We start from the raw sequence: 14,177 nt of genomic DNA, 5'->3' as shown, positions 1-14,177 counted from the left end.
ATATATCAAAATCATGATGGGGAAAGGCATGATGTGGAAGACATAACTGTAGTCTTTGGATCAAGTGGTTCAATTAGTCTCTAATCAATCTAATTTATCCACTCTCTAATCCATCTAATCAGTGCACAATTTTCCATCTTTTCCATATGAATAGCATGAGAGACTTCAGCAAATGTTTTGCTAACATCTAAGCAAATGCTATATACAGAATTATCCATTTTAATACCTTAGTTTAAAAAAATGGGAATAAAGTTATTCTGACTTGACTTGTTCTTGATGAAGCCATGCTGGCTCTTGATAATCACTGCTTCCTTTTCTAGATATTCATAAATCAATCCTTTAATAATACATTCTAGGATTTTGTCAAGAATCAAGGTCAGAGCCCCTCTAGCCTATAGTTCACAGACTACATTCTCTTCTCTTACTGTCAGTGAAGGTAGTATCCCTAAAAATTCCTTCTGACACCACTCCCCCCACTTAGGGCATATCTAATATGGGACAAAAAACTAATAGTGGAAGATAGCAGAGTAGAAGGAAGAACTACAGTGGAACTCTACCCCACAACTCCTACAAATAAATCCAGAAAAATACACCAAATTGATGTGTTTTCTAGATTGGGAAATTCAAGAAAGAATCACAGGAAATACTTTTTCCAGTCCAGGTCAGCATAAGGAAACAAATGAAAAGGTCTGCAGACCACTGAGGATGGAGTCTACCCAGGAATAGCCACCCAGAGCATTCCAGTGCAGGGAAAGGCTATGTACTAGGGCAAGAAGAGGTCCCAAATCCATCATGGAGGGGTCTTGACTTGCTCAAAGGATAGGAATAGGTGTCGATTGGCAGATCTGTTGCTCATTACTCAGTTCTGGGTCATAGATCCAGGGTATACTGCAAAGAAAACCTAAGTCTAGGGGTAGCATTCCAGGATGAGGAGTGATTATGAACTCTATCTTGGCTGCCTGGGAGTAAGTTCAAAAGCAAGTAACAGCTATGTTCTGACCATAGATGAGGAGTAGGATCTCAGTTATAACCTCCAGCCCAGTTTGAAGCCAGCAATGGAGATACCATGTGTATACACACACACGTATGTATGTATGTATAAACACAATGTAGATGTGTGTACACATATACATGTGTGTGTACATGCACACTCACACACAAACATCAAGCACTACAGAAAAGACCATAATGAAAGTATAGACCAAGGCACTCCCCAATACCACTTACTGTGGAGAAGAACATGGTAAACGTGTAGACCGCAGCCTCCAGCACATATCGACTTCGGACAGCCACAACCACAGGTGGCAAAAACATGAGGTTACTCAGGCAGAGCAGCAATGTGGACAGAAGCTGGAATCCATAAGTGAGAGCATCCGCACTGTCCGTACAACCCCAGCCACGCCAGCCTAGGAGGGATCAGGGGCATGCTCAGGACTCAGTGCAGGGATAGTCAGTAAGAAACAGGAACTCAGGGGTTCATGTTCTTTATGAATTCCTTCTCATCTATGAATTTCTTAAACCACCTCCCCCATACTCTCATTTTAGAGTTTGAGAAAAAATATCCTATCTCTACTTTCCTTTTCTTAGGTACTGCCCTTTGGCCCCTTGACCTTTTTGTACCTCAGTTTCCTTCTCTAAAAAATGGAATTGGATTAGATGATCTCTAAGGTGCCTTCAGCTCTAAATCCTATTCCTCCTTTCATACACTGTCTTCTGATGCCCCCATCTCTAGCCTTCATTTTCTTCTCCTGTTCAGGATGCTGGTCTTCCCTCTCTCCCAGTGGCCTTGCCCATATATTCCCTCCTATTACATCTCTCTCTTCCCACCCCTACCTCAGTTCTTGCTATCTGAACCCAGGGCTTCTGGTTGCTACCTTTGACTTCCCAGACCTTCCCAACCTCTCCACCCTATGCCCTTTTCCCCAACTTCCTCTCTTACCAGCCTTGCACTCACAAGCCGCATACAGGTAGTTATGTGTCCTCAGAAGTTTGCACTGACCATACGGGCCACAGTCATCAATGCATGGGGATAGGAAGGTCCGGAGACGGACCTCAGCAGTGACATTCTTACAGCGTTCAAACCTGCAGACACACTGATGATCATGCTGGGCACCTTTGATCCTTTTCCTAGACACCCTGACTCACCGTGTCTAGATATGTAGCCATCCCTCTGGGCAAACTGACCCGCACCCTGGATATATCAAACTGACCCCCTGCATATACTAACCATCATATTGGTCACCTCTCTCCTGCCCCAAAATAGTTGAGTATTTGAAGGGCTATAAAGGGGAAAAGAAAGTAAATGGTTCTACTTGACCCCAGGTTCAGAATTAGGAGCAATGGGTACAAACAGCAAAGGGGAAAATTTAGATTTGACTCAAGGAAAAGCATCCTAACAATTACATCTATGCAAGAGAGGAATGGGTTGCCTCAGGAGGATAGAGTGGGTTTCCCTTCACTGGAGGTCTCCAAAGAAATGCCAGATGTCTACTTTCTGAATGTCTTGTAAAGGAAGATTCTTGTTCAGACAATTCTGACTCAATGACCTCTCAGTTCCCTTCCAATTCTGTGATGTTCTGATGCTGTGGTTCTGTGACTAACACCCTGGACCATCACCCTAGGCACACCCAACCATAAACATGGCCATTACACTCAAACAGAGCAGTACAACGGACACACTGGCCATGGCCATCATGCTTGGCACTCCCAGGTATCCAACTGACCCTCCCAAAGGGCACCTCTGCCCTTTCTCTGCTCTGCAAATTAAAAAAGAATTAATAATGTTCTTTAAACAGGAAACGGGAACTTAGTGGGAGGTGCTGCAAGAGGCATGGGTTTTGAAAAAGGAGGAGAGAGGGCAATCAGCTTCTGGATGCTTGAACCAGCTGAAGTCATGCAAAGAGCTTTAGACATGATGGGGCCAGACCCAGGGAGAAGATATGGCTGCAAGGAAAGCCAGCCCAAATGTGAGCCTGGGATCGTAGCTGAAGAAGTCAAAGGGAGAAGTTGGTAAATATGCTTCAAGAAAATCGAACAGGACAGGCAATGTAGTAGAAGATAAACCTCCCTGGATGGCAGGGACTGTCTTGGTTTTTCCCTTTGTATCCCCATCACTTAGCACCAGGCCTAGGTGATGGTCTGCAGAGGCATCTTGATAAATCTTTGTTGAATTGACAAGGAATTAAGAGAAGTGGTTTAGAGAAAAGGTAGGAATTCCAAGGGCTTGGAGTCAAAGAGTCTTCCAGGAAGGGGGAAGGAGGTGACTAATTGGATTAGATGGCATGAAGCCCAGGAGAGGAAGATTTAGGGCCAAACAGAAAAGAGCTTTCCCCCTCAAGGGGCCAAGCCAAAGAGACCTCCAGGAAGAGGTGAGAATCCTACCAGAGAGCTAGCATCCGCTCCAATCCTTAGGCAAAGAACTTGATTAACTTGGGCCAGCACCAAGTCAAACAGGATTTAGGTGAGGCTGACTTTAGAGGCAAAACACAAGAGTTGGATCAGGGAAGAGGGCTTCAAACTTCAAACCATCACTTCCATTTCACTGAGGAATAGGACCACCTATTCCTATAAACGTTAAGAAATCAACTAACTTCATACCTCTTCCTTTTTGTTTGTTATTTTAAATTCTTATCTGTCTTCTTGTCCTTGTTGAAGGGGATTAAGGGAGAGGGAGAAATAGTAAGAAGCCCTAAGAAGAGCATTGGGTTCTTCAAACCAGTAAGAAAAAGAAAGAAATAGAAAACTAAGGAAAGGAAAGAAGAAAACTGGGCCTCTTTCCACGAGGGAGATACATAGGAACCTGGGTGGAAAGGTGTGAATCCCAAGAGCAGGTGGGTCAAGTTCAGGAGCATAAAAACTGCCCTTGCACCAAGGGTTTAATGCTGTCACAAGGCACCTTAGATGTCCCCTCAAAAAGCACAGGTGGTGAAATGAGAAATAAGCCAACAACTGTGCAACTGTGCTTCCTTGTATCCATCACCTATGGTACACCTACCTGCTCAGGCACTGGAAACCATTGGTACGTGGAAAGAAGTATGTTCTAGCCCAGGTACAATAGCTTTCCACTGCTAGAGAATGTAGTAAAGCAAGAAACAGGATAATAAAAATAAAAATAGTAGCAATGCAATTTTGTATAGCCCTTGACAGTTTGCAAAGCACATTTCACATAACAAGTAGTTCAATATTATGGTCTCCATTTCATAGAAGAGGAAACTGAAGCTAAAAGGTTCAGTGACTTTCTCAAGGTGACATGGCTAGTACTTTTCACAACTGGTCTCCAAGTCCTGTGCTCCTTTTATACTACCGCACTGCCTTGGGAGAAATCCCACACTGGGAAAGAGGGAACATCTAATCCAAAGAACCACACTAAGAAAGAATGCAGATGAAAGAGCTTGGAGGGGTATTCACGTTAATATTCTAAATTCTCAATATTCTAATATTCTAAAGCCCTACCTACCAAAGGGAAGGTCCAGTTCTAATTGACACTCAGGAATACCCTATAAACTGTGTAGACAACAGCCTCACAGTTGAAGAAACTGTTGGAAAGGTTACTGATGATCTACTGTTACCTTCTGGTCAAGAAGAAGAAATTTCTGTCTTGATAGCATCCTTGGCAAGACCAGGAGGGAATGGGGCTCAACATGATTTCAAAGTTTAAGGAATAAAATTTCCTGGACCAAATTCAGCAGGCTGGGTGGGTAGAGCCTGCAGATAAAGAAAAGTGGTTAGTTGATCAAACTCATTTCCCGAAATAAAATGTTGTTCTCGCTTTTAAGAAAACCCAAGGAAAATATATTTAAGCCTCAGTTGGAAAAAAGAGTGTCAAGCAACCACCTTATCCTAACAGCTATGAACCTTCATCACTGGTGTATTGTAATACATAACAAACATAAGAGGAAAGGTGATTGAGAAGCTAGAGTTGGGAGTCATTTCCCCAGCCAGATGGCCTTGGGTTTCACCAATTGTGGTTAGCAAACAAGAACAAGGCATGTAGATTCCCTAAGTTCATTAGTGAAAAATTAATGCTGTTGTCAAATCTGTTACTTAATACTATGCTTTTAAAAAATGATCATTGACAGAAATATTGGAAGAAATCTCTCCTATAAGAAATCTCTCCTAGATTTTGGAAAGGGATACTGACAAAGAGAGGTAAGCACAGAAGCCAGATTGAAAGCAGTCTTGTCAACCGCTTGTCAACCAATTTAAATCATTGGTTTTGGGTTGGGAAGAATCCTTTCAGTGGCTGGTCAATAATAGTTGATCTGGGATGGAACTTCTTCCATACAGAGATGACACAGTTGTTATTTACGGATATAGTCCAGATGTAGAACTCTACCTGGAATGTCTAAGGAGGGTGCTCCAAGTGGAGCAGAAAGCTGGTCTAACTGTGAAATTCAATATTCATTCTAACAAAGGATAGAATATTTGGCCCCTAGTGGAGGAAATAAGAAAAAATGCACCACCATTTTAATCCAACCAAAGATATTCCAAAGTAGAAGGGCAGCTTATCTCCAAGAGGCAGGTGAAAGAATCACACATCAAGAGATGGAAGTGACCTTTAAGGGCCATCTAGTCCCAAGTCCTTCATTTTACAGAGAGAGTAAAATGATTTACCCAAGGTTATGCAGGTAGTAAATAAGAAAGGCAGGTTCTGAATCCACATCTTTAGACTCCAAAGCCAGTGCTCTTCCCTTTGTTTCCAGGTTTCCTGTTTATTACTATAGACCTATATCCCTGTTTGAGAGAAATTGGATGGAGAGCTCTCCTAGGAGTAAGGAAGAATGGGCTTCATGTCCCACTTCTGATACAGACCAACTAGAGGATTCTTGCCAAGTGACCTCTCCGAGTGTCCCCGACAATTCTCTAAATCTATGAACAAGAGCAGGTGCAAATCTACCAGCTCTACCTGAGGGACTTTCCTCACTGGCTATTTTGCATACCAATGACAGTCCCACATCCCATTTTAATCCCTTGGTCTCTCCCCTTACTGATTCTTTAGCTAAGAAAAAGTTGGAAAAATACCCTGAAATTCTGAAGATCAGGGCACCCTTTAGGGTGCAGGATAGAAAACGCACCCTGCCATTCCCACTGGAGATCTCCTTCTGATGATGGTAAATCCATTTCAGCCAGCTTGTCAGGAGACCACATTCTCATTGCCCCTGGTTTGTAAGAAATTGTCTTTGGGGACACTCAGCATCTCAGTGCAGGGTTTGGGTTGAGGTGGGGAGGAACATCGAGGCAGGAGAAGAGAAGGAGAAAAATAACTATGAACTTTCTTTACAGGAAATTGCCACTGCGATCAGCCAGGGCTGGCTCAAAAGGTTTGAAAAGGAAAGCCTGGTAATTATCTGAGCCCTTCATAAAATTAGGCCTTCTTGGAGCAATAACAATAAAAGTTCATCATTATATTGAGGGTTATTAGCCTTATTTTATAGATGGAGAATCTGAAGCTTAAAGAGATTGAGTAGTTGAAGATTTATTGTACTAACAACCAGCCCTTTTGAACCCCATAGAGGGTTTTGATTCCAAGCCACAGACATGGGTGTGGTGGTTCCAGGAGCTCAGCATGGGGGAGGTCTGCACTGAGCATGCTCAGGACTCTCCTACGCAGTCACACATGCCCTTTCTTGAAGGTGTTAAAAACTTTTCCCTGCTGCCTTGCAAAAGCAAGTTTAAAAGTAAACTTTGGCATTACTTTGTTTTTAAGGCCGGAGGGAGTTATCTTCAAGGAATGACCTAAGATAACTTTCCTAGGTAAAGCAAGGAAGCATTGAGATGGAGACAAGCCATGTGCTGTTTACCATGAGATGGAAACGTCTGCCTTGTCCCATGGTGTCCATTTCCACCATTGTTCCATCCCAGTAGTGAGAAAAGAGGTACAAATTGTGGAAGTCTAACGCCTGGTTAAATCAAGAAGCACCAGCCCCCAAAATAAAAAAGGGATAGAGGCAGGCAGGACAGAGTCTCAAAACAGAAATGAGAAAGCTATATAAGGCAAAGCATGGAGAGTAACTAAGGGAGATCACACCTTGCTCCATTTAAGAGTGATACCCTACCTCCCACCCCCACCACTATGTTTCTCCATAGTTTCCAACAATCTTAGAAGGTCCTTGCCCTTGCTTTGGAAAAGGAGGGGAAGGAGCCAGTGGAAGCCTCCCTCATCTGCAATAGCCTTGGGAAGGGAGGAAGCCCAGTTGGAAAAGCATATGGTGTCAGACTGGAGGAAGCAGAGAAGTGAAGTACTTGGGCCCTCAAGACAGAAGGGAGCTCAGAACCAGGAAAGATATGTGTGGTTACCCAGGGAAGGAGCCCTCTTCTCACTATAGTTCCCTCAAGCCTGGCCTTCCAGTGTGCTCCTCACCATGACCACTCACTTTCACTGTGACTTTCCCCATTGAAGTTCTCACTATAGTTCCCCAATCAATTCTCACTATATTCCCACTTTCCTGCTCTTACCATGGGCCTGCTCCACACAGCGATCGGAGTGTCAGGTACCAGGTTCCTGTTTGGGGGAAAGGGATCCGAAGTCTGGAGATTCTAGAGGCAGCATTGACGGAGAGAATGAAGCCAGCCAGGGACTCTGAGCAAAAGACAGTTGGTCATTGAGGGGTGAAGGGGTGGGAGGAGAAAAGGATTCTTCTATCTCTCTCTTTCGTGCCTCCCAATATCATCACCCTGACATCTTCATCCTCTCCCAACTCCCTTCTTCCCTTATCCCACTGTACCATCATCTCCTTCCCTCCTGTTACACTGCTCCCTGTCCAGACTATCATTCTCACCTGTGGAACAGGTCACAGAAGAGTCACTCGAGCTCAGTGGTACCTCGTGAGTCAGGCATCCAAACACAGTGGCATTTTCCTGGCGCAGTGAACTCTGAATAAAAGTGGTGGGGCGGGGTGGGGGGAAGGAAAAAATATAAAGGATTTTCACGAATACTTACGTCACAACCTGGTCTCCCAGACTGCTAAAAATCATCTCCAAAAACTGCCCACCACCACCACCCCATACATACACACACCAATTCTATAAATGACCTTCCATCCCCAAATGAGGGACTAATTGCCTTGTCTCCCTACTCCTTCAGAATGCTTCCCAGATTCTCATAAATCTCTAACTAAAAAGTCTAACTAATTAATAACTAACTAATTCTAACTAGGAATACCTATGTAATACCTGATACATACCCCATTTCCCATAAACATAAACCCCCTCAATCCTTTGTTCCAGATTCCTGCCTTTATTATTCACATGTGACTATATAAGCCTCTCTATACCTAGGATGACTTCTTTTTGTGAAAGAAGTCCCCTGAGGTATGGATGCTGAATTTAGGCTTAGATGAAATATAGATGATTTTCCCTTCAGTCTTCTATGTGCCCAGGGACCCACCATTTGCCACCATGAGCCATTGTCTCTATTTGTGATCTCTAGTGTCAACAAAATGAGAAGGTGGGGGGAGAAAGGAGAGGTGGACAGGGATGGTAGGGAACAGGAAGGAGCCTTCCTCATTGAGGGGTAGAAGGATATAGGCACACCAGTCCTAGGAGTAAAAATGTCAAGCTGGGCTTACAAAGAAGATGAAAAGAAACTACAGAGCCAAAGAGAACCTGAGAGACATCCAGGCCAATATCCATTTGAGTTTAAATGAAAGGATTAAAAGTTCTAGCAAAGGCAGGAAGGAAGGAAACCAAGCAAGGAATGGAATCTGGCAATCCACCTGAGATTTAAGAACATTAGCCTTCTAAGACTTAAACCTATTGGTATCTTTGGACTTTTTCCAATGGCTTATCCCTGCCTCATTTTGAGAAGACTTGGGGGATGTGGGTTCCCAGTAGCAGATGGTGCCAGGACCAGGTATGGACAGCCAGTACAGATCATTACTGGGGGGAGAAGGATAAAGGAGGCAAAAGAACCAGAGGGGTGACTAGGACCAGCCAGGGGAAGACAAGGATCATTGCTGATTGAACAGTATAAATCAGGTATCATCTATGAAGGACATGATAGTCTGGTCAGGCATAGGCAGAGGCTAGTCAGAAGGGCATGGACCACAGAAACTAAGGCTGTCATCACATCAGTAAAGGTCTTTTTGCACCAAACAGACTTTTTTGCAGGGCTCAGGGTTGGTTCCCTCTGGTAACTGGGAAGGTGGCCATAACCTTCTGGTCTTAAGGGGCTAGAGCTTCCAGGACTGCTCCAGCTTTGTAATAGGACTTGGTCACTTTTAGTATCGGTATCTTCAAGGAGAAGCAAATTTTCCATCTAAGGGGAAAACTTAGCTAGTGCACCAAGACCTCAAGATACAGGAGTCAAGTTTCCTGGGATATAGAATCTAGTTTTATCCCAGTCATTCAACCCTGTTTATTCTTTACCCAAGCCCTTGTTCATCCTAGATGTCAACCTCAGGGGTAAAGTTGGAAGCAGGGGAACTCAGAACCAAATTATTCTCTGTCTGTTCCTCTGATGTTTCTGATATAAAACATACTTAGGTAAACTAAATGGACTTTGAGCTTTCTTACAAGACAATAAGAAAATAGGGAGCCACCCAGACTATTTCCTATATCTGCAGTTGGGCTAGGAAAGTTTATTATATGTGAAACAATAAAAGAGGAGAAAAAAGACCCCTCTTCTATGTTGACATTACATGCCCTTGATCCAGAAGTTCAATAAATCTTATGCAATACTTTCTTGGACCAAGGAAGAACAGGAATGTTGCTGTCTGTCCCTTTGATCAGAAGGAAATGGGAAAGCTAAAATCTTGAGAAGTGAGCCAGTGTGCTAAGAGGAGAACATGAGGTAGCCCCTTCCATGCTGTAGTTTTCCACTGGTCATCAAGGGGAGAGAAAAGCAACTTTGAAGGTATGCAAAGGCAGGGAGATTGACACCTGCCACTGCCAAGGCCCCATGCCCTAATGTCATCAACAAGGATTCCACAGGAATAAGGAAAGGAAGATACTCTCATTCCTATATCATAACTGGTAATATAACTGGTGATCTGAGCTTAACAGAAGTAAGACATAGTAAGATAGAAGGCTGTACCTATTGAGCTCCGGAGACAGGCACTGGTGAATTCTACACTCCTATATTCTGCCTCATCCCCCTACTCTCTTATTCTCAATGGAAAGTTCAGTCTACTTCCCTAATTCTTGTTTCCTTTAAGAATTTGGTTTTTTTGGAACTCAAAATTAAAAAGAAAAAATTGTTAACATTTTTATGTAATTGGGGAAAAAATAAAAGATAATTTTTAAAAGAATTTGCTTTGCTCTGGGATTTGCCAGCTCAAAAAAAAAAAAGTTTCTCACACCTTGTTTGCCTAGAGCACTGAATGCAACTGAGAGGGGATGGGAGTGATAAACGCTAATGCATACAGGAGATTTTATACTGAGATATGCATTTGCCAGAAAAATAGATTCTGTTTCTAATCTCTGGGACTCAAAACTAGAGAAAAAAGAGATAATATTGATATATCTTATTAAAGCTCTTCAAAACCTGAATAGAAAGAGTGAATCTGTGTGTCCTGGACTTAGTATGAGCTTGTGGTTTTTTAGTGGGAGAAGGTCTGGTAAGTGAGCAGGAGTAAGCCTAGACCATTGTCTTTCCAAATGAGCCAATCCCCAAGAAGGGTGGGGTAAAGTCTTTGACTAAGAAGAAAGTCACACCCGTGGGAAAAAACTAGTAAAGAATGGACACCACCCACTGTACAATGGGAGGGGGAGGGGGAGAAAAGAGAAAGAGAGGTAGAGAGAGAGGGGAAGAAAGAGGGGTAGATTAAAGAGAGAGGAAGAGAGAAAAGAAAAGAAAAGAGAAGTTAACTATCTTCTTTAGCCAAATACCTTCTACGTCCAATTACTGTCATACATGTTAGGAGTACATTTCTCCTTGAGAACTATATCCCCCATAAATCTGTTCCAGGCACAGTAAATAATGATGCCCCCACCTGATGGGAACTGGACAAAAACTCTTGCAAGAATCAAATGTGCATATCCTTTGATCCAGCAATACCACTACTAGGTCTGCATCCCAAAGAGATCATAAAAAAGGGGAAAAGGACCTACATGTACAAAAATATTTACAGCAACTCTTTTTGTAATATCAAAGAATTAGAAACTGAGGGGATATCTATCAACCGCGGAATGGCTGAACAAGTTGTGATATGTGAATGTAATGAATACTATTGTTCTACAAGAAATAATGAACAGGAAGATTTCAGAAAGACCTTAGACTTCGATGAACTGATACTGAGTGAAATGAGCAAAACTAGAACATTGGAACAGTAACACCGGGCAATGGTCAACTGTGATTGACTTAGCTCTTCTCAGGGATCCAAGACAATTCCATCCAGAGAAAGAATTGATGGAGTCTCGATGCAAGTCAAAGCACCCTATTTTCACTTTTTTTTCATAGTTTTTCCTTCTTGTTCTGGTCTTTCACAACAAGACTAATGTGGAAATATGTTTTACATGATTGGACATGTATAACCTATATCAGATTGCTTGCCATCTTGGGGAGAGGGAGTGGAAGGAGGGAGGGAGAAAACTTTGGAACTCAAAATCCTTCAAAAAACGAATGTCAAAAATTGCTTTTACATGTAATTGGAAAAATAAAATACTACTAAATTTAAAAAAGAAAAAAACTCTTGTGTGATATAGGATTATTTGAGTAACACTCTAGAAGAGAGGAAAAAGAAAGCAAGCACAGAGGCAGAAAGCTGCTCCACAGTTCTGTCTAACTCCTATTGCTACCAATAATACAAGTTTTCCTCTTCCATTTGGGAAGCAGAGACCATTGACTTCCTCCTAACTACAGCTTCTGTCATAAGCAGCCACAGTGGCCAGAGTTCAATGCTTTGCAGATTCAGTACTGAGATACAATATCTTTTAGATCTGCAGTGCCTGGGTTTTGATCCCTGGGAAAATCACACCCTCCCCTGGGTGGTTGTTGTCTGGTGTGGTTCTTTGTGTGCAGCATGGGTAGTGTTGAAAGAATGGACTCAGAAAAAAATTTTTCCAGTGTAGCAGCTTATGGTACTGAACTGAAAAGTGAGGAACTAAATTCTCTAAAAGTTCGGGAATTTGTAGTTTGGAAAATGGATGTTTAAAAAGTAGCTATGACTTCTACTTGACCTAATAGCTTCTTCTACCCCAATCATTCTCCAACTTAGAAGGGGGCATTTCTCTTTGGTATAGACATGAGCTCTGTAATGCCTACATCAGCTGATTAAATATGCTAGAGCTTCCCTTTTTCACAGGGGAATCAGACAATGAGTAGTATAAGAACCAGCTAATCAAGAGGACTTCTGAAGCCCATGGCTGCTTGACATACCAGTGATCCTTTGCAACTAAAAATTAGCTGAACTTGAAAAAAAACCAGCAACTGCTGAAGTCAGTCTTGGCCAGCTCAGAGAAAGCAGCAGATATCTTGGTTCTTAACTTATCTAAAAGCAGCAAACATCTTGCTTTCTGATTGGTTGTGTTTGCAGATGTTTTCTCCCTGGACCCCTACTCCCCTGACTTTCTGATTTATTGTATTTCTCTCTTAACCACCCCCACTTAGCCCTGAATACTTCAAATATGTATAAATCCTTCATCCTTTCCCCACTCCCCTTTGAACAGCTGAGAATGTCATCTCACTTCTCTAACATGCAAGCTCCTTCTTCTCAGGCAATAAATACAGTTATAACCTTTGTAAACTGTGATTGGACTCTGGCTCATTCCAGGTCCACCTTTTTGGATCTGGGGTTTCTTCTATTTTAGCAGTTCATGGGAGTTTTTATTTTATCATTAGAAATTATGCCCCCTACAAATCTACGTAGACTATAGCTAATGATAAATATTGAAAGGCAATAGGGGCAGGAAGAACCACCACCTAGACCACCCTCTCCCTTCAGCTTCCCTTCACTCTCTTCACTAGCCCTAGGCTACCCAGACCCCATCCAGAACGCTTGACTATTCATACCACTTAGATGAGATGAGTTACCAACTTTTTTCCTTCCAGTGGGGCCTTATCATCTACCCTGCTACAACTCTATAGATCCCAGGCATTGGGGTTCTGTTGTCTGATCTGCTGTTACAACCTAAAGACCCCTGGGTCTCACTGTCCACTAGCATTGCCGTGCCCATCAGTCCTGAAGCTGAACTTTTTAATGTGTTGTCTCTCTCAATAAAAATATAAGTTCCATGAGAGTAGGGACTTTCTCACCTTTTCTATTTGTATCCTCAGGGTTAAATATATTGCTAGACTTTTTATTTTGTTCATTCATTTATTCACTACTTCATTCTTGTATCTTGTTATACATCTTAAATTCTATTTTAAGTAAATGTCTTTTCACTTTGCTATACTAGTACATGACTAGCTATACCTGATGGGTGAAGGTTCAGAAAAAACATGAGATTTCCCAAGCCATGATTGTATAAACCTAAATAAGTTCTAGGAACCAGGATGTGGCAATAGTGTTGGACAGTCTCTCCTCAGGGTATCAGGTATGGAGAAAAACAGTTCATTGATGGAGGGGAGAGGGTGGGAGAAAGAGAACATGAAAGAGAAGGTAGATCTGTAAATTATTTAAGCGAACCCTACAAAAGCCCTCGACTATTAAAAAATTATTAAAGGGGAAACAGTACTGGAAATATCTGTTAATACTGATCCAAAGTTACCAAGTTCCTTGGGAGAAAATGTTTGGATCAAATATTCATTGGGTAGACCATGAAAGTAACTAAGAATTGGGTCCAAAAGGGACTCTCAATCCAAGAACAATTCAGTCCCTATTAGCTTTGACTGGGAGGTAGAGTGGGGTTGAAGAATGAGTCTGATGTGTGTAGGAACCCAGACAAACTCCATCAACCATCTCTGATCCCATCATCTATGGCAAGGAAAGGTTCATAATTTTATCTGTATCTTGAAACAATCTGTGGAAGCCAAGGGACTCCTCAGAAAAATGTTTTTAAGTGCATAAAGTAAAATACACAGGATTACAAGAAAATCAACTACACTGAAAGAGCTATCCTAATAAGTTCTCAGAGCTCCAATTAAGAACCCCTGATTCAAAGGTATCAAAGTTGAGGGTGCTATGGAGCTAATAGGCAAAGTAGGGACAGATATGCACCTGAGATTGGGGGGGTTTGGGGGGGCACAGAGTTGCCAGCTGTTCCCTGAGCCTGTTTAAGAGGATCAGGAAGTTGCCTCA

At 42.4% G+C, this 14,177-nt stretch overlaps 1 protein-coding gene across 3 annotated transcripts in view; it reads right to left on the bottom strand.

Moving 5' to 3' along the window:
• The window catches only part of TMEM8B (transmembrane protein 8B), a 79,352-nt gene that overhangs the window by 14,659 nt on the left and 50,516 nt on the right, over positions 1–14,177 (bottom strand). For all 3 annotated transcript variants that reach the window (XM_072607179.1, XM_072607169.1, XM_072607164.1), the window contains exons 7-10: positions 7,779–7,872; positions 7,456–7,579; positions 1,940–2,082; positions 1,228–1,406 (exon numbers count right to left, since the gene is read on the bottom strand). In XM_072607179.1, the coding sequence (XP_072463280.1) occupies positions 1,228–1,406; positions 1,940–2,082; positions 7,456–7,579; positions 7,779–7,872 (540 nt within the window). The remainder of the gene's footprint in view (positions 1–1,227; positions 1,407–1,939; positions 2,083–7,455; positions 7,580–7,778; positions 7,873–14,177) is intronic.

Source organism: Notamacropus eugenii, chromosome 1 (genome assembly GCF_028372415.1).
Source record: "Notamacropus eugenii isolate mMacEug1 chromosome 1, mMacEug1.pri_v2, whole genome shotgun sequence".
Taxonomy (NCBI): Eukaryota; Metazoa; Chordata; class Mammalia; order Diprotodontia; family Macropodidae; genus Notamacropus; species Notamacropus eugenii.
Note: the sequence above shows the minus strand (reverse complement) of the source record. Positions and strands in the feature narration are given on the sequence as shown.